Here is an 18,155-nt window from a genome sequence, read left to right on the forward strand (position 1 = left end):
TGTCGGGAATCAAGAACGTCGGAACAGAGGGCGTCAAATGGCGCGCTGGAAAGTGTTTGTGACCGTTGGTAGTCAAGGTGGCACGAAATAGAATTGACTTGACTAATTTAGCTCACCATCATGTTGGCCTGCGCCAACACCCCGATTCAGCCTCCGCAATTCACCCGATGAAAAATGTATTATAATAAGTAGATACAAATGCGTACAAGTACAAATCCTAATATTGCGTTCACCACTCTGTCTTTTTTGTTTTTCTCACTGGCCCGACTGGAATCTTCTTGTCTGCGTAGCCGAATCCATTCAGCCAGGGCCACATTTCAGTTCTCCTCTGTTCAAACTGGCTGATCGCTTCCCCTCGCTGCATTGTCAAAGCAATATCATCCAGGCCATTCAGCAAGCAATGTCTGCGGAACGCATCAGTAGTAAAGGGGATCGGTGGCTGGCCGTTGACTCGTCGAATCTCCTCCTTTTCTAGATCAACTTCTAGATCAAGACCGGCTTCAGCGTCTTTGGCCAATTCGATGCACTGCTCCTGAGGAATCGTGACTGGCAACATTCCATTCTGCATTGAGTTGTTGCGGAAGATATCAGCAAAGCTAGGAGCGATGACGCATCGAATTCCAAAGTCATTCCTGCGAACACTGTTAATGACAAGTACGAGCGGGAAACGATTAAGGTACGTACAAACTCCATGGCGCGTGCTCACGAGAACTACCACAACCGAAATTGTGACCAGTGCAAACTAGAATCTTCGCTTTGTTGTAAGGGGCACGGTTGAGAATGAAATCGGTTTCTTTGCCAGTATGGGGATCCCTGCGGAGTGTGTAAAACAGGGCGTCGGCCAACCCAGTCCTTTTCAGAGTTTTCAAGAATTGTTTGGGAATAATCATATCGGTATCGACATTTTCAATGTGCAAGGGCGCAGCAATACCCTTCACGACCACAAACTTTTCAACGGAAGATGGTGAGGAAGCAGATGGTAATGACGAGGAGGATGAATCCGTGGATGCTTCAGGTGTAGGCGAAGCGGTTGCATCGTCCATGAAGTTAAATTCGCTGACGGTCTTCAGTGGTGGTGCAGCAGCAATGTGAGCTTCGGCAACCTTTCCAATAAACTTTCGGACGTCGGTCAGTTTCCCAGTGATAGCGGCGGCGGCAGCCATTGCAGGACTGAGGAGATGTGTTCGGCCTCCGGCACCCTGGCGACCTTCGAAATTTCGATTGCTGGTGCTTGCACAGCGTTCTCCAGGAGCCAACTGATCAGGGTTCATACCCAGGCACATAGAGCATCCAGCCTCGCGCCAGTCGAAGCCAGCCCTCTTGAAAATGACGTCCAATCCCTCAGCCTCGGCGTGTTGCTTGATGAGACCGGAGCCTGGAACAACCATTGCGTGGACGTTGGGTGCAACTTTTGCATCAGGACCAGCGGCCAGAATGACTTTCACTGCTGAACGGAGATCTTCAATGCGACTGTTGGTGCATGATCCAATGAAGACTTTGTCGATTGTGATCTCTTCCATTGGCGTATTGGGTTCGAGACCCATGTAGGCCAACGAGCGTTGAGCTGAAGCACGCTTAACAGGATCGGACATGGTTGATGGGTCTGGAACACGGCCAGTGATAGGGACTACATCTTGAGGTGAAGTTCCCCAAGTGACGGTAGGGATGATCTCAGAAGCAGGGATGTTGACTTCGATGTCGAATTTGGCGCCCTCGTCAGTTTTCAGAGTTTTCCAGTAGGCAACTGCCCGGTCCCATTCTTCACCCTTGGGAGCGAGGGGGCGACCTTGAAGGTATTTGAAAGTCACCTCGTCGGGAGCAACCATGCCGGCGCGAGCACCAGCCTCAATGCTCATGTTGCAAACGCTCATTCGAGCCTCCATGCTGAAGCCTCGGAAAACTGAGCCGGCATATTCAATGACACAACCAGTACCTCCAGCTGTACCAATAACGCCAATAATGTGAAGAATCACGTCCTTGGACGTAACGCCTTCATGAAGCTCCCCGTCGACAGTAATTCGCATGTTTTTGCCCTTTTTCTGCAGGAGTGTCTGCGTAGCGAGGACATGCTCGACCTCTGATGTACCGATACCGAATGCGAGTGATCCAAAGGCGCCATGTGCTGTAAAAAAGAGATGAGCGGTTGAGCTGTGATTAAAGGAACCTACAAAACGTACTTGAAGTATGTGAGTCACCGCAGACGCAAGTGATTCCAGGGAGCTACCAAAAAGGCAATTGATTAGCATTCTAGACACGCCGAGGATAAAACCATGACGCACTGTAAAACCTTGCTCAGGACCAATAACATGAACAATACCTTGTCTTCGGTCTTTCATTCCGAAATATGTTAATCCGAATTCTTTCACATTGTCTTCCAAAGCAGCGCACTGCGCACGGGAGTCTGGCTCAGAGATGAAAGTCTCGACGGACTTGAAATTTTTACGGGATACAGTTCTAGAGAGGTCATTAGGGAGTCACTGGAGCTCTAAGAATAGCAGGCGTACGGGACGTTGTGGTCCACAGTCGCTAGAGTGCAATCAGGCCTACGAACGGGGCGACCAGCGGTGCGGCTGTTGGGGTAGAATGAGATAATGGATCACAGTAGGAGCAAACAACACACACAGTCCCTCAAATGCTTGCGGACTTGTAACTTCATGTACGAGGTGACTATACAGTTGGCAGCGTCAGTGAACAATGCGCATCAGACATAAACTATAGATAGAAAATACCGGTCGATATATACAAGCGCTAAACCGTCCTCGTTGACATCGCTTTCAAAAAGGAAGGCCGGAGTGAGTACGAACGTCAAGGCACAGAATTGATGATGGCAACATACACAACATGATCGTCCCAGATTTTGTCGTAGAGAGTACGAGGAGGAGTAACGGCGACTGGCATTTGTGAAGAATAGACTAGGAAATGATACAATGGGACCTGGTAGATAGCAAGGGTCAGGATTGCATATTGAACGACGGCTTTTTAAAGAGTCGGAGTCGAGCATCAAGTATGGTACATCTTTCGGCCGAAAAAGTCTCGGACTTGCTTCCTGCCAACTTTAGCAATACCCAATCCCGGCTCATATCTCTGTCATGAAATATCCAGCGGTTCTCCTCCAAACCATTTGTAAACGCTCATTGCGCTACTCACTTCCGTTTCCATTCTAGCTCATTCCAGAGCACCCCTTTCTACCATTTCGTCCGACTCCCTAGCAATTAGTGAGGATCAAATCATTTCACAGTATGCGCTCATTAGTGTACCCCAGTATTCGGCCCCTGAGTCCGACCCAACTTTACCCTGTCAACTCCAGTCTTCATTTTAGTTCAAGCTAAATAAAGACATGACGCGCGTGGGGTACAGCTATGCAAAAGAATAGAGCGCACAACAAGGTTTCAAATCGCGACAAAGCAAGATAACAAAAAAAGGAGAGTTGTTGTAACGAGTGTCTTTACATATTTTTGGCGCTCCAAGATTCAATCGCTTTGTCTAGTTCGACGAACAGATCAAGAACTATCTTCGGGTATACGATACGTCTGTCTCCTCGCTGCACTCGCCTACTTGTCTGACAGGCTGCACCGTGTCGGATACGAGAGGCCCAATTTCCCGATTTCGGAGATGAATGATGCAAAGGACTGTCTATCGGTGCAAATTCTATCGACCCTGAAGAACTAACGCTGAACGGATCCTCCAATATACGACAAGGGACGGCTTGGTCATCCAGATAGGCATCCAAAAGACGAAATTCCGGACAAATTGTCCTATCGTTATCTGCTTGAACGATATCAGACGCGGCGCCTTGTACAAGCTCACTCTTCTGGTCGCTGATCGCTTCGTGAAGCACCTGTTGCGGATCAGGATTCACAGGCCCAGACGAAGCTAGTCTGTCGAAGTAAGGAAGAAACAGTGGAGGAGTGCGCAAAGCATGTCTTTTCTCTGATCGCGGGTTGGCACTGTCGAAGACAGGCGCCTCCTTGTCTTCTTCATCTGCACCCTCACGTCCCGAATCAGGGTCCAAAGAAAGGTATCCAAGACTAGAGAATTTTGACGCGTGCGTTTTGTAGCGTCCTGAGATATATAAAGATTGGGAAATAGTATGTGTAGAGGTCGAGCTGAAAGAATTATTCAAAGACTTTTGCGACGAAAAATTCGAGATTACAGCGGGACTTGCTGGGTTAGTCCGGTTCGATGACAGTTGCGGAAGAGAAGAGGACTTTATGTCGACTACATTCAATTCCACCTCAGAGAGCATAGCGTTTCTTTCGGCTGAGGGAGTTTCCGACGACACGGAAGTCTTAATTTCAAAAGAATCTAACGCTTTGACATTGGCCTCTGTCCCAGCTTCTGAGTGACGATTTTCCTTGCCGTAGATAGAACATAGAGGCCGAACAGACGGCGAAGAAGTCATTGTCTTAGTGTGTGAGGTCATGAATTTCTTGGAGCTCGGAGTGCGCAGATAGCTCACTGGCGTAGTGGGAACCACTAGTCGACCGGACTCGAGCTCAGTCCGAGAGAGCGCATCTTTAGTTATATCGCGCAATGGGACGACTTGAAATCGATGAGATTTCGTATCCCGCACGGCCACACGCGTTTTCATTGTAATCCTGACATGATCCCCAGAACTAGCATCTGAATTGAAAGAGCAGAGCTTGCCACTCTCCTGAAGCCCAAGCCCAAGACCAGACTCGATACCAGAACCAATAGCAGGACTCGAACGACCAGACAAGGAGGGCGACAAGCCTGGAGCATGCAACAAATTGTTTTGGGCCAAAGTGTTGACAAGAGTTTCCCGAGACACAGCAGAGGAGGCAGAGTAGGTATCGCAAGACATGGCGGTTGAAGGTTGAGGACAAGGTAGAGAGTGGAGGAGACGAGCAGAGATGATACTAACAAGAAACAACAAAGCATGCTCACCTGCCAGCCACTGTGACTTGTTTGAATTCCACCTTCACCTTTCTTCTTTACTGTAGCCATGGCACCCCCGACACGACAGCCACAGCCAGCACCCGATTCGCCCCGTTCCTCACTGTCTCCGGCTCCCGCAGGCTTGCAGGGAGATCTTGAAATGGAGCTGTTTGCGTTGGCAAACGCGCTCTACAACTTGGGAACTACGGTCATCAATGATTCTACCAAAGAACGTGATAAGCCGGGTGGTGGAAAACAGGTTGGACTCCGTGTGTACGCGTTCACGTTTGAATCGTTCAGGTTTGCCCTTTGACTATGCTGCAGAAACGATGTGGTGTCCCACCTCAGCAACTTGGATGAAATGGCCCAGCATGTTTCAACGAGAATTCCCATGCAGATTTTGGCTGACATTGATAATTCGCGAAATCCCATGCAACTGACCAAGGAAAGACTGGAGCGAGCGGCTACTGAGAATCAGTTCATGAATGGAAAAATCTCAGCGATCACGGTGAGTGCATCCGAGTGGTGGAGACTGGGCAGCCAGTTTAATCGTCTGCCAGTCATACCGACGATTGCTGGACGAAGCAATTGTTCAAAGCTTCCCTGAACTGGAATCCGAGTTGAACGGACAATCCTCGGGCACTCAATAACAGACTCTGTTCAAATTGGACGGCCTCTCGAGGCACTGCGAGATTGCCGAGATCAGGAGACTGGTGCTTAGGCCGTTGACGAGCAGATAAGATTGAGGGCCTGTATGTACGATATTATACTTAGGAACATACATAGATATTGGAAGTAGAATTGGGATTAATCATTATGTCCGATGAAACAGTGGAAAGTGTGGGCCGCGATTGTCACACGTCGTGGCTAAATACCTGACATGGCAACCGGCGTTGGCTCTGCAAAAAGAAAAGACTTTTCAGTTTTATTCTCTTCTCACTTTCGGGCCTTCATATAATCCTTTCTTTTCCCCTCTTTTCTACTTATAATCCACCCTCTCAATCCATCTGCGCCCCATCCCCGCTGCTGTAACATACCCAATCTAATTCTTCCTTCCCAGATACCCCCGGCCTTATGGCGGACATCATTAGGACATACGCTGCTCTCTCTCCTTCCTCTTCCAGAACCGACGTCGCTGCTGTATTCAATAGTATCATCGATGGTAACGTCTTCTGCAAGCGGTCCTAGCCACCCGTCTCATTTCATCTCTTCCAGCGAAACCATTCACATTCGATAAGTCATCTCGCGTGGAACTTATCAAGTCCATCATCACAGACGTGAAGGCGTGTGGGTCCAAAGCAAAGTTGTCCTCCAAAGGTAGCGTCGCCATCTATCTTCAGAGACATCAATATCTCTGACGTAAAGTAGACGCCACACTTGCGTTGCTCTCTGTGAAAACTCTCGGAAAGGATCCATCGGGTTCAGCCTATATCGCACAAGCAAGCGTTTTGTCCACCCTTCTCGGACTCGCAACCACATTTATCAAAGACGACCCCGATGCTGCAAGCGAAGCCCTGCGCTGTATAGCGAATGCCCTACTCTTAATTGAACAAGCTCGATCTACTTTTATCAGCGACGAAGTTAATGGCGGTGATACGTGCATTCTCATGCTTGAGGTGCGTCGGTTTTTTTATGATCCGTCTTGCCGTCGTATCCAACAACCTCCCAGAAATCGTCGTCTGCAGATCATATTTTCATCCTATCACGAATCCTTTTTTTATCAACGGCGGCCGGTCCATCTTATTTGGAGACAATAGTCGATACCAAACACCATGGGCGTACTATAGTCGAAATTCTATCCTCCAAGCTCGACTTCCTGTCCACAGCTAATCGCAATGGCACACCGTCGGCTAAAGAGGCAACTATTGACTTGTTGAAGTTTATCTTTAACATTCTCCTTCACTATCCAAAGGTTTGTGGATCGCTTTTCATTTGCTAATGGTACTAAATTTGGCCTAGTTAACGGAGGAGGAACCCCAACACACCCTCCCCAATGGCGAAGAAAAGATCATGGGCGATTTTTGGAGTTCCAAACTGGACGGGTTAGAATTTTTTTTCGTTTCCTCTGTTGACTTGCCCACTTATGACATCTTCTTTCTAGCCTCCTTCCGCCTCTCCTACGCATCTTCAATACCCTCCCACCAACATCTCCCGCTCCTATCACCGCCCCTCTTACTCATGTTATCCATTCTCTAATCACTATACCAGTCAATAACTCTCTCAAACCAATTTGGCTAGGAACTTCGCCCCCTTCCGGCCGAAATTCTACAAGTAGTAGCCCAAAAATCAAGACTCCGAGTGAATCCGTCCCTGGGAGTCGCAGTGATTCGCCAACGCAAACGCCGACATCACCTAAACCGTCTACTCTGGACCGTGCTTTGTCTGTCATTGCCGCGGGACGCCGGTCGCTGTCGCGTACACCTTCTCCAAGCACCCAGGTTCCCTTCGATGTTCTCCAACGTGCTTACGACCTATTTGAACAAGGACTGTCGTATTATTTCCCGGATAGTGTGGATCCTGACGATGCGGATTTACGCAAACGTGCCAAGGCTGAGTCGCAGGATACCGTCGAAGACATTCTTTCGCCAATAGTTGTCCTGATCACACGCTTGTGCATGGCAGACGAAGGCACCAGAGTTCGTGTCCGCCAATGGCTTGTACCTGATGACTTGGACAGGTCCTCCCCACTGGAACAAAGGCCAGATACTCTTGGAAGATGTCTGCGCATTCTTTCATGTGTGTACCATGCACGGCTGAAGGACTCTGTTGGAGAAATGATGTACGCGATGGCCGATTCGGATGGTAAGTTAAACTCTAATATGGCCCTCCAATAATGGCTAATCAGGTCACTGTACAAACAGCGTCGGTCCTCTCTGCCTTGGTTGGTTATGGAAATGTGGCTGGCTTCCTCTTCAACAAAGGTGTTCTCTCTGCACCTCCTGCCTCCAGCAGCTCGTCATCTGCACCACAAACCACTGCGTCTGGCGAGCAGATTAACCCCATCACTGGAACGACTTTACAACCCAAATCCGATCTCCCAGAGATGACTGAAGAAGAGAAGGAGCGCGAAATGGAGAAACTCTTCGTTCTGTTTGACCGACTCGAAAAGAATGGCGCTCTCCCACCAGACCAAAATCCAATTCGCAAGGCCATACATGAGGGTAAGTTAGGCTGAGTGTATTCAAATTAATGTGAAGACTATCATGATTCCCTACGACAATTATCTCCTACAATTAATTTCTATACTTAATACCTTTATGTTTTTTTTGTTTTATGTACAGTCGTGTTCAATCAAGTATAAATAAAATCATTTGCAAAGAAATAATTTGCCATTCTTCCAAATATATCGTGTGTTGGGCGCTCAACTTAGCCTTTGTTGACGGTTAGAACTTCATTGTCGATCGATAAGCGCTCAGCGAAACGATGATAGCCCATCAAGAAAATTGTATTTGGCGTAGGCACATTAATTGTATATGATGATGGTGGGTGATACTACATACTTTAAATACGCTGTACAAAAGAATGGTATTTGTTATATAACATTGAACCACGGGGCAAAGCAAACGGGAAGATCATAAGTTTGCTGTAAAGGTCATGATGCATCACAAAAAAGCAGTGGTCAGGTAGCATAAAGCAGATCATAAGAAAGCCAGCAATGGTCTGTAGGTGAGACGGAATGGTGAAGGGAAAAAAAGAAATGGGATACTTAGAAAGTTATTTTCTTCCCCTCGAAGTTGCTGATTCCGCCAGACCTAGGGTTTCCACGAGGAGCACCACGTCCACGACCTCCACCACGTCCACCGCGGTCTCCTCCACCGCGTCCTCCACCACGTCCACCGAAGCCTCCACGGCCGCCGCCACGGCCTCCACGGTCACCCCCGAATCCGCCACGACTGCCGCCACGGCCGCCTCCTCCACCTGAGGCATCTCTAGGTTGGGAGTAGTCAAGACGAATAGCTCGTCCCTCTATTTCAGCACCATTTGAAGCAGCGAAGGCCTTCTTGGCACCCTCGATGTCCTCGAATTCAACATATCCGAAACCTTTGGGGCGACCAGTTTCACGATCGGTAGGAAGGCGAACATTCTTCACACCGTAATCGTTGAAGAAACTCCAAACAGTATCCTCAGTGACACCAAAGCTGAGGTTGCCAACAAATAAGGTAGCACTCGGGGGGCTGACTTGGTCGCCAAAAGCCTTAGCCCTGTTCTCTCTCGACTTGTTCTTATCCGGAGCAGTGCTCCTGTCGATGTTGACAGGGCGCCCGTCAATCTCGACACCGTTCATAGCAAGAGCCTTCTCAACAGCTTCACTAGTTGTGAAGCGAACATATCCGAATCCTCTGGATTTACCGGTATCACGATCCATTTGCACATTGGCCGACTCGACCTCGCCGCACACTGAAAATTCTTGGGCAAGACGGTCGTTGTCGACGGACCACGAGAGGCGTCCAACGAAAATCGTCTTCGACTCCTCGGGCGCATCACCAGCTGGAGCAGCGCTACCATCGGCAAGCTTGACTTTCTTAGTCTGAGGCTCAGCATCGTCATCAGCTTTACGTTTCGTGGCTGTAGGGGCGTTCAGTGTTAATCGTTATTAAAAGAAAAAACAAAGAAACGACGTACAGCCGTTGGTAGTAGGAGCTGCCATTTTGACGTCACCGTCTTCATCGGAAGACGATTCTTCTTCAGAAGATTCAGATGAAGAGTCGGCCTTCTTAGTTTCCTTAGCAGGCACCTCCTCCGAAGATTCACTGTCACTGCTGTCGCTGTCGCTGTCTGAGGATTCGTCCTTTTTGGCGGGGGCTGCCTTTGCAGGGGCGGCTTTTGTGGGTGCAGCCTTGGCCGCTTTTGCTGGGGGTTCTTCATCGGACGACTCCTCAGATGAGGAGGAAGAGGAAGAGGAAGAAGATGCTGCTTTCTTAACAGGTGCAGCTTTTTTGGGAGAGGTTTTGACGGGGGCAGCCTTCGCGGGAGTAGCTTTCGCGGGGGCAGCCTTAGTAGGGGCGGGTGCAGAATCGGAATCGGAATCAGAGTCAGAATCAGAAGATTCCTCTGATGATGAAGAGTCCTTCTTAGCGGGGGCAGCCTTCTTAGCAGGGGCAGCTTTGGCGGCAGGCTTAGCGGCAGGTTTAGCGGGAGCGTCGCTGTCGCTATCGCTAGAGTCGGAGGAGGTAGAAGGAGCCTTGGCAGCCTTCACTTGCGCAGCTTTGGGCTTCTCATCCTCGGAAGAGCTATCACTTTCGCTCTCCTCCTCTGAGGAGGAAGACTCCTTGGCCTTTTTGGCAGCCTGGAAATGTTATTAGCAAATATTATACACTAGTGAAAATTGTAAAACCTCACCTTTTTGCCATTCGTCTCAGCCTTAGCGGGAACTGCGGGGGCCTTGGCCTGAAAACGATAAGCTAAGTTTATACGCAGAAAGAAAAGAGAAAAAAAAGAAAACTAACAGCTTTGGCAGCCTTGGCCAAAATTTCTTTTGAAGACGCAACGACGACCTTCTTTTCTTCCTTGACTTTGGGAGCGGACTTCTTCTCCGACTTCTTTTCTGAGGATTTGGCCATTGGAACGGATAGAAGATGGGGTGGATGAGGGGGTCGGAAGGGGTGGTAGAGAAATCCACTTCCAATTTTTTTTTGATTCTGAAAGCTTCATTAGGGTAGGTTCTATAATATCACATGATCAAGCGGCAGAGCGGTCCGTCGCACACCTTGCCCACTCGTCCAACGCTCCCTCTTAACGAAAGCTGCTTGGACGACGATCCTTGTGTTGGTCGCCGATTGATTCAAATCACCCAAATATCACTAAATGTACATGGAAGAAAATCAATTCGACGTTGTTATATTCGGGACGGGGTTGGTGGAGAGTATAGTTGCTGCGTAAGTCCACCCGTTTGGAATCTGTTAGTTGGCTGCCTGAATTTCGTCCCGAAGTGCACTCTCAAAAGCAGGATACAAAGTTGCCCACATTGACTCCAACTCATATTACGGAGGGGATGAAGCTAGCCTCTCTCTAGATGAACTTGTTCAGTGGGCAGACGGCATCTCTCATACTCCTGATTCTTCATCACGGTTTCAACGCGTCACTCGTTCCACAGAAGTCCCATCACAAGCTCGTCAGTACTCTATATGCCTTAGACCAGCTGTTCTATCGGCGATGGGTCCCTTGATCTCATCACTCATAATGTCGGGAGTTGCAAAGTATAGTGGGTTCCGATTACTGGACTGTGTGAGTGTCTACGATGGATATGGGCGCGCAAAAAGCGTACCGGGCAGTAAGGAGGATATTTTCAAAAGCAAGGAAATCAGTTTAATTGAGAAGAGAAGATTAATGCGCTTTTTAACCTTTGCTGCTGCCGACTTTGTGGGGAAGAAGGAAATCGAAGGAAAAGAGAACATGCCTTTCCTTGAATTCCTGAAATCAGTATTTTCTCTGAGTGAGGAGGTATCAACTGTAATCGTATACTCCCTTGCGTTTTGTATGTCTTCTACCGGTGAGTGCTACTCATAGATTCTAGTTCAACATTTGACGTTGTCATTATAGAACCGACAATTCACTGTCTTCATCGTCTGCAGAAATATCTGCGTTCTGGCGGGCGATATGGGCCATCTCCGTTCCTCATTGGTCACTACGGGGGAATAGGAGACATTGCTCAAGGCTTTTGCCGTGCTGCTGCGGTCAGTGGTGGAGTTTATATATTGGCAAGGCAAGTCACTGCTATTGTTCAAACTCGGCCATCTTCAATCGCAACCCCTGAAAATGAAGACAATTCACGTTCGACATTTAATTATGCCATTGATCTTGAAGACTTTCCTGACACCTTATCGTGTAATCTAATTATCTCTTCGCCACCCTACATCCCCCCAGACACACGGGAACGAGCCTCACACCTATCACCACCTTCGCAAATTCAATCAGATGTGGTATGCATCGCTCGTTGCATTGCCATCATCGATCAAGCTCTATCCATTCGAACGCCTGAAAGTGCAACAGAAGATTCATCTGAGCAAGGTTCCGAAGATACTGAAGCTTCACCACAAACCCTTAAGTCGGTACCTCCAGACACTGCGATTGTCGTATTCCCTCCTTCCTCAGTATCAGATGGTTCAATGACCCACTCTGCCACCGCGTTGATTAACGGAGAAGGTAGCATGTCAACTCCCAAAGGGAAATGTAAGTGACAAAACCGCATTGATGAACTTTTACTTATAGCATCCCATTCCGAAGGGATCATTTACATCGCATTGCCACTATCCTCCGTTCCTGAGGAATCCGTTTCCACAGAAAGTATTGTCAGACCCTATTTAAATGCCTTGCTTTTGCTTGGGGCGGACCCTCCACATACCCCAGTTACACCGCTATTCACTACATTCTACCTGGAAACTTCGCCATATAATTCACCACCATCTGCTCCTGGTACATCGTCTCCAAACACCGATCCTAGCTGCATTATTCCGCCGACATTGCCTATGGTACCTCTTCCTGACATCCCTGATGAGGCGACTACTATCGCCGAAAACACGTTCAAAGAAGCGGTTAAATATTTGCGAAGCAGAAGAAAATCTGGCGACGCGGAGGAATCAGAAATTGCTTTCTGGCCACCTATCCCAGTAGAAGACGAAGAGGAAGACAACGATTGGTAACTTTAACTTGGACATGCGACTGGTCGTAGTTGTAAATAACGGACTTTGCGATCTATTGGTTAATTTATCGAAGTGAGTTGTTTCTTTTTTTTCTCTTTTTTTGGTTACTTACGGGCAAGCAATGCGATAATCCATTTCAGCTTTTGTAAGGAAATACATAAAATACAGGTACAATTAATGAGCACGAAAGATACAAAGTACAAATTATTTTTATATGTTTCACAAGCAGGATATCGAAAGCTGCGTGGGCTGGGTATATTGAGACGTTACCCCTGGCGACTTTATATAACGGTGCGTTTGGTCAAGGTTGTTCGTCTTCTACTAGGGGTGGAACGGATTCCCAGTGTTCGCTTGACTTTGGTCATGAACGGTACATGCGTGTCGCGTCCCTATAACGCGTTAACGACTCAGTTTACTCATAAAACTATCAAGTAAGCTTCTTTCTCACCATTGCTCTCAGTTCGCGCTTAGCATGCTTTCTCCCGCTATGTGTCGTGTTAGGATTGGCAAGAGCTACCTCTGTTTTTAGGAATAAGCCATTTTGTGTTTTTGATTCATAGTAAATGACGTACTGTATCCACCTGCAACACGGTCTTTGTCTGGTCTTCGACTGAAGAAGCCACGCCGAGCAGGGCGAACGGTGCCGGTATGAGCGGTACGGCGGGTACCACCAAAGAGCCCACGACGAGCCGGTCGTGAAGTAGTAGTGGTGTAATTAGTACGACGAGTACGAGTTCCAAAAAGAGGCATTATAATGGTTGTAAGGGTGAGTTGTAGATTTTTCTAAGTTCCAGTGGTTGGCTCAACTGCAAGGTTTTATAGACTTGCAAACAGTGATAAGTATGACGTCATTGGCGTCAATTCATGCAAAAGTGGGTAGGTATCCAAGGGTATCCAACAAGTATAATAGCCACTCGCAGGAGCGCTCTGGGGCGGGCCCCAGGTATACTTAATGAGCCTATGATGACGACACATCTGTCGCAATTCAAACTTTTGATGGTGGCTCTCTATCAAAAGGTTATCATGATATTCAATTTGATAGAAGATTGGCAGATGTCAAATAGCAGTTACCACGGTGCACACAACATTCCGCAACATGGTTTAGATTCTTCGGCAATACAATGGTTAGCGTCAGTGCCTTGTTAGGTATTAATCCATAGTCCGGATTGCCGCATTCGATGACTTTGGATATATTAGGCTAATGAGATACCAAATACAGGCATGTTACTGAGAAGTTATCCTCCTACCTAAAGATAGTAGAAGAAAGAGGCAGCAGCTTATGCTTATGCTTTCAGCCATCCATCACAATGTCACTAATGTTATTCAATATTTCGATGTTGACCGACCTTCTCGAACCATGAAGGGACGGGCAAAACTCAGTATCTCGTCGTTAAGCCTTTCAATTGTCTACATCTGCTCTTCCAACTGAGACACGTTTCTTGGAATGCAGGATCACTAAGGCCCTGTAAATAGGGTCCCGTGTTTTTTCATTTGTTGAGTTATGGTGCCGAAAGCAATGAAAGGCCGACATTAAAGTCATTTTCAGATATAACTGGTAGGCATCATAGCCCAATATAAATCCCAATTTGCACGAATCAGCGAAGAAGTGGAAACACCTTCAGACAGTAGGAGAGAATACTCACACGAGGATGGGTAGCGAATCTTGATAGACATAGAGCCTGACAGCGACAAGTCCGTGAACAAATATTAGAGGTGATGGAAAACAGAAAGAGCCTGGCAAAGAACTCGACCGTGGAGGGATTCGCTATAAATCCGTGAGGTCCCATTGAAACAGTCGCGAATATGACCTTGTCTCAGTCAAATAGTTGTGACATTGTTTAGTATAGAAACATAAGGCGCATGTTTTGTGCATTTTCAGCTCCCTGCTCGAGCAGAAAAGATATTAATGCTACATTTTGACAGGTATCTGCGAGTTGTACGAGGTTTAATTCCTAGTTGATTGCTACTCTAATACTAGGGTGGTTTTAAAAGTTTTGAGAGACAATTGCCTGAGGGTGTGTTGTTCGGTTGATCGCGCGTCGCAAAGTTCCGAAGTGTGCTGCGCTCGGGCCAAGTACGCGAAGCGGCGAAAGCGAACTATCCTTCCATCTTCCTCCGAGCGCTCATGTTCCAAGACTCAACGCGCCTTAACGCGTCCATGCATGTAACTTTACAACCCTTTTCTGCTCACGTCATTCCCGGTTCAGGCTCTCAAAAGTCATATCTGCTATCGTTATCATAACCTTCCGAACGTGAACGTGCCCCCCTTTCTTTTCGGATAAGAACGCTTTGAGGCATTCCTTGAAAATCCAACTGGTGTCCCCCTGTGCAGTTCCTCCCTTGCTACCGCCGTAGTATGGAAGGAAAGCGCGGCCGCCTGCCTGTCCCATCCTAATCGGCCTTGACGCTTTCCGATACCAGCAAACCTTAAACTGTGTGATTTTTTCCATGTTCTGATTGTTTTTGCAGGGTCGAGCATGGGTCGAACCTGGGGGTGCGATTGTTTCTCACGTGAGTGCTATCCTGTCCTATTCATGAGGATGTTCTCAGCGTGGTTGCAGGTGCATATCTTTATCTACTGACTGACAGAAACACCTCTCGCAACTATGTCTGGAGCCCTCAATAGCACTGTTGAGAGCATATCTGCTCGCCTTGAGCATTTATTAGGCTTATCGTTGAACACTATCTTATTGCTCTTGCTTGGTCTGGGTGCATCTATCGCTGTATTCTATAAACCTTTGCGGAATGCTGAAGAGAAGAAGCAAGCCAATGGAAATGCGCAAGAGTCTGATGCAAATAAGCACCGTCAACCCGGTGGTGAGTAGCTCTACCAGACCGTCACGTCTCCTGCGCAGTCTATGTAAAGAGGATAGATATATTGCGCAGTAGGATGTTTTGGCTTCTTCAAGCTCACTGGTACTCAATGCAGAATGGATACCTGTCAAATTTGTCTACCCTCCCGTTGAAGCGTGTACGGAGCGTTTGGCAGAACGGAAACCAATTCCATACCGGCCGTTCCGATGGGGAGCCTACCAGTCCGTATTTCCACTTGTTTCTATGAACTATTTCGTTGAAAGTAGGATTTCTAGTGTGAATATGGGCATCCGTAATATGCCCTGGAATGATTGGATTGAGGTAATTGCCGGAAAGGATGGTTCTGATTCTAGCGCTAAATGTTAAAATGTAGCTGGACAAGGACCACGCAGTTTACCACAGGATCAAAGTGCATAGAGTTCAAACGCGTGGACAAGCAGCTGTTCGAGTGTTGACCGACGACGCTAATCCGGGGGTTGTTAAAGGTGGTGAGGAAGCAGGTTAGTGCATATTATGTTGCCAGTGGAACGAGACTAAAGAAATTTACTTGATAGCCATCGAACTTGTTCATGAATTGGCGGAATATCTTTCCCGTCGATACCCCAAAGATTTTGAGGTCATCCGATATTCCGAACGCTTGATCGACCGAGACGGGGCGTACTGCGACTGGGGATGGGAGGATTTGCCCGCTATCCGAACGATTAAGATTACGTCCTTGGATGCTTCTTATGAGCTGCCGTTATCGACAAACGACGGAGACCGGGCACCTGAGAAAGCAATGGAAATTGCTGGATTATTGTACGTGCGCCTCTGCGTGATTGCTAAACATTTTGTTGACAATGTGTTTGTAGGATTCAAGATGATTTAGCATTAATGCTTGAAGGTATGTTATGTGGAGTAAGAGAAAAATTGACCTAACTGGCTTACAGGCGTTGATGGAAAATATTACTTCCAAGCAGGCTCTATTTGCTTGCCAGGTGAGTTCCTTTCAGTTTCGTTTACGGGAAATTGTATTGCTTCCTGTTCCTTCTCTGAACAATGTACTTTTACCGCATGGGTTACATTCGTACTGACATGTACGTTTCCCCGGACCCAGGATTCTGGCGAATGAGCGACAAAATTGGTTTACGTTTGGACAACATCCACATCACGGGAAACGTCCCACAATGTACGTCCCTTGCTATGCGTTTGATTCGTTTGCGACTGCTGTCTGGATTTGAGTTTGTTCTTTGGTTTGTTTCTTTTGCATCATCTTTGATGACTGGACGACATTGCGATGCGTTCATCTTGGTTCTCACACAGCTTAAGCTGTTCAAGTTCTCAAAGGTTTTCTTTATTCTCCCGCTCGGACGAGACTCCTTTTACGGATCTTGTCAATAATACGATCAGATCATGCAGCCCTGGTAGTAAATTTACTCGGGACTCATTGGATCAAGCCCACGTCCATATATGTGCTTTCGGGCATTCCCTCTCTACAAATGCAACTTCTCGTGGGTGTGTTGGGGTGCAAAAAGAGAGGCAGATGGGGTTGTGGCCTAATTTTTTTTTGTGTTCGTATGCTTTCGCTGGGTGGGAGCGCAGTGAGGAGGCAGGCCCATTAGAAGAACTTCTAATCCGGGTTTCGGGGATGGGATGATGTCGTCACCGTTGCAGTCTGATATTGGCGTGCGTCGTATTTGGAGGGAGTGTTGGTGTCACCTTTTCCGCCAAGGCTGGGACACATGAGCACAGGAGATGGCATTGGCGTTGGTGATTGCGGGTCCGCGAAGGTCATCGATGTTTGGGGATGCAGATCTGAAAAGCCCGATTGGTGATTGAAAGTCTAAGTATAGCTGGATTGGCGAAGGAATAGCGGTGAAGGAGATTACTTTACGCGTGACGAATGGCTAGATCACAGAGGTACATCAGCCTCGGTGTGGCTAGATAGTACATTTGATCTCGGAGATGGACACGGGTGTCAGTGAGCCAAATTGTGTCGCACAAAGGCCGATCTGCAGAGATCCCCCTGAGTGTTGGAGGGATGCATAGCCCATACGGATGATAGGATTGATGATTGAAGGACGCGTTTGAAGCAAAAAAGAGGAGATGCAGTGCATTTCAGAGGATGGAAAATAGCAGGTGTTGGCCGTTATCTGTTGTTATCAAAATTTGTCTTGGCTTTATGGAAACACGAGGGTCTATTTCTATTACTAACGACTAGCATTTACACAGACAAGGAAAGATTGGATTTAAGTTTGGAACGATTCTTTCGACGGCTGCCGGTGGAGAAACCGGTGGTTCGGAACAACTACTTTTTCCAGACGAACGTACCGCAGAAAGAGGAGAGGATAGACGCAGAAGAACTTGCGTGGGCAGAAAGCACAGTAGGGCCTGAGGAAAGTTTTGGACACGGGACAGCATTTAAACGAGAGAATGGAGCGGGACAAGGAGAAACAGAGGTGGAATGGATACGGTTTCGGTCTGAGCGGCAGACACTGAGACGGCTTCCGCAGAGCGGAGCGGTAGCATTTACAATCCGGACATACTTGACGCCAGTAAAAGAGATAGCGCGGGAGAAAGGAGTTGCTGGGCGGCTAGCGAGTGCGCTGCGCAGCTGGCCAGCGGACGTGGGAGAATACAAGGGGCGGGAGCGGGGCGGCTGGTTTGAACCACTGCTAGAGTACCTGGACGAGTGCGAGACGCGTGTGGACGGATGAAGGCCGTGGGAAGATGCAATTTTCAGGGGTCCAAATGGGGCGAAGGAGTGGAGCGGGATTGAATTTGAAACTCCGCGCAAGAGAGGGAGGGACGGGGGATGAAGCG

At 47.9% G+C, this 18,155-nt stretch overlaps 8 protein-coding genes across 8 annotated transcripts; 4 read left to right on the top strand and 4 right to left on the bottom strand.

Moving 5' to 3' along the window:
• Nucleotides 1-229: 229 nt before the first annotated feature.
• On the bottom strand, nucleotides 230-2,898 carry JR316_0004972 (3-isopropylmalate dehydratase; the record flags this gene model as incomplete). The annotated part of the gene is made up of 8 exons (XM_047890736.1): nucleotides 230-632; nucleotides 685-2,122; nucleotides 2,178-2,220; nucleotides 2,280-2,454; nucleotides 2,505-2,570; nucleotides 2,623-2,667; nucleotides 2,730-2,771; nucleotides 2,837-2,898. 8 exons carry the CDS (start codon nucleotides 2,896-2,898, stop codon nucleotides 230-232), a joined length of 2,274 nt encoding a protein of 757 aa, XP_047750497.1.
• Nucleotides 2,899-3,445: 547 nt separating this feature from the next.
• On the bottom strand, nucleotides 3,446-4,825 carry JR316_0004973 (uncharacterized protein; the record flags this gene model as incomplete). Its single annotated transcript, XM_047890737.1, has 1 exon — nucleotides 3,446-4,825. One exon carries the CDS (start codon nucleotides 4,823-4,825, stop codon nucleotides 3,446-3,448), a length of 1,380 nt encoding a protein of 459 aa, XP_047750498.1.
• Nucleotides 4,826-4,966: 141 nt separating this feature from the next.
• JR316_0004974 (Mediator of RNA polymerase II transcription subunit 10) lies at nucleotides 4,967-5,549 on the top strand (the record flags this gene model as incomplete). The annotated part of the gene is made up of 3 exons (XM_047890738.1): nucleotides 4,967-5,172; nucleotides 5,224-5,407; nucleotides 5,460-5,549. The coding sequence occupies 3 exons, from the start codon at nucleotides 4,967-4,969 to the stop codon at nucleotides 5,547-5,549; spliced, it is 480 nt and encodes a 159-aa protein (XP_047750499.1).
• A 424-nt stretch (nucleotides 5,550-5,973) lies between these two features.
• JR316_0004975 (Synembryn) lies at nucleotides 5,974-8,200 on the top strand (the record flags this gene model as incomplete). The annotated part of the gene is made up of 8 exons (XM_047890739.1): nucleotides 5,974-6,061; nucleotides 6,115-6,216; nucleotides 6,268-6,515; nucleotides 6,569-6,811; nucleotides 6,859-6,941; nucleotides 7,001-7,701; nucleotides 7,761-8,060; nucleotides 8,181-8,200. 8 exons carry the CDS (start codon nucleotides 5,974-5,976, stop codon nucleotides 8,198-8,200), a joined length of 1,785 nt encoding a protein of 594 aa, XP_047750500.1.
• Nucleotides 8,201-8,605: 405 nt separating this feature from the next.
• Nucleotides 8,606-10,460, bottom strand: JR316_0004976 (Nuclear localization sequence-binding protein; the record flags this gene model as incomplete). Its single annotated transcript, XM_047890740.1, has 4 exons — nucleotides 8,606-9,465; nucleotides 9,523-10,186; nucleotides 10,240-10,287; nucleotides 10,347-10,460. 4 exons carry the CDS (start codon nucleotides 10,458-10,460, stop codon nucleotides 8,606-8,608), a joined length of 1,686 nt encoding a protein of 561 aa, XP_047750501.1.
• Nucleotides 10,461-10,710: 250 nt separating this feature from the next.
• JR316_0004977 (Rab proteins geranylgeranyltransferase component A) lies at nucleotides 10,711-12,539 on the top strand (the record flags this gene model as incomplete). The annotated part of the gene is made up of 4 exons (XM_047890741.1): nucleotides 10,711-10,775; nucleotides 10,830-11,389; nucleotides 11,440-12,069; nucleotides 12,124-12,539. 4 exons carry the CDS (start codon nucleotides 10,711-10,713, stop codon nucleotides 12,537-12,539), a joined length of 1,671 nt encoding a protein of 556 aa, XP_047750502.1.
• Nucleotides 12,540-12,820: 281 nt separating this feature from the next.
• Nucleotides 12,821-13,289, bottom strand: JR316_0004978 (uncharacterized protein; the record flags this gene model as incomplete). Its single annotated transcript, XM_047890742.1, has 3 exons — nucleotides 12,821-12,928; nucleotides 12,988-13,058; nucleotides 13,112-13,289. The coding sequence occupies 3 exons, from the start codon at nucleotides 13,287-13,289 to the stop codon at nucleotides 12,821-12,823; spliced, it is 357 nt and encodes a 118-aa protein (XP_047750503.1).
• Nucleotides 13,290-15,145: 1,856 nt separating this feature from the next.
• JR316_0004979 (uncharacterized protein) lies at nucleotides 15,146-18,049 on the top strand (the record flags this gene model as incomplete). Its single annotated transcript, XM_047890743.1, has 7 exons — nucleotides 15,146-15,356; nucleotides 15,469-15,674; nucleotides 15,727-15,853; nucleotides 15,908-16,151; nucleotides 16,205-16,236; nucleotides 16,283-16,330; nucleotides 17,565-18,049. The coding sequence occupies 7 exons, from the start codon at nucleotides 15,146-15,148 to the stop codon at nucleotides 18,047-18,049; spliced, it is 1,353 nt and encodes a 450-aa protein (XP_047750504.1).
• Nucleotides 18,050-18,155: the final 106 nt, after the last annotated feature.

Source organism: Psilocybe cubensis, chromosome 4 (assembly GCF_017499595.1).
Source record: "Psilocybe cubensis strain MGC-MH-2018 chromosome 4, whole genome shotgun sequence".
Lineage (NCBI taxonomy): Eukaryota > Fungi > Basidiomycota > Agaricomycetes > Agaricales > Agrocybaceae > Psilocybe > Psilocybe cubensis.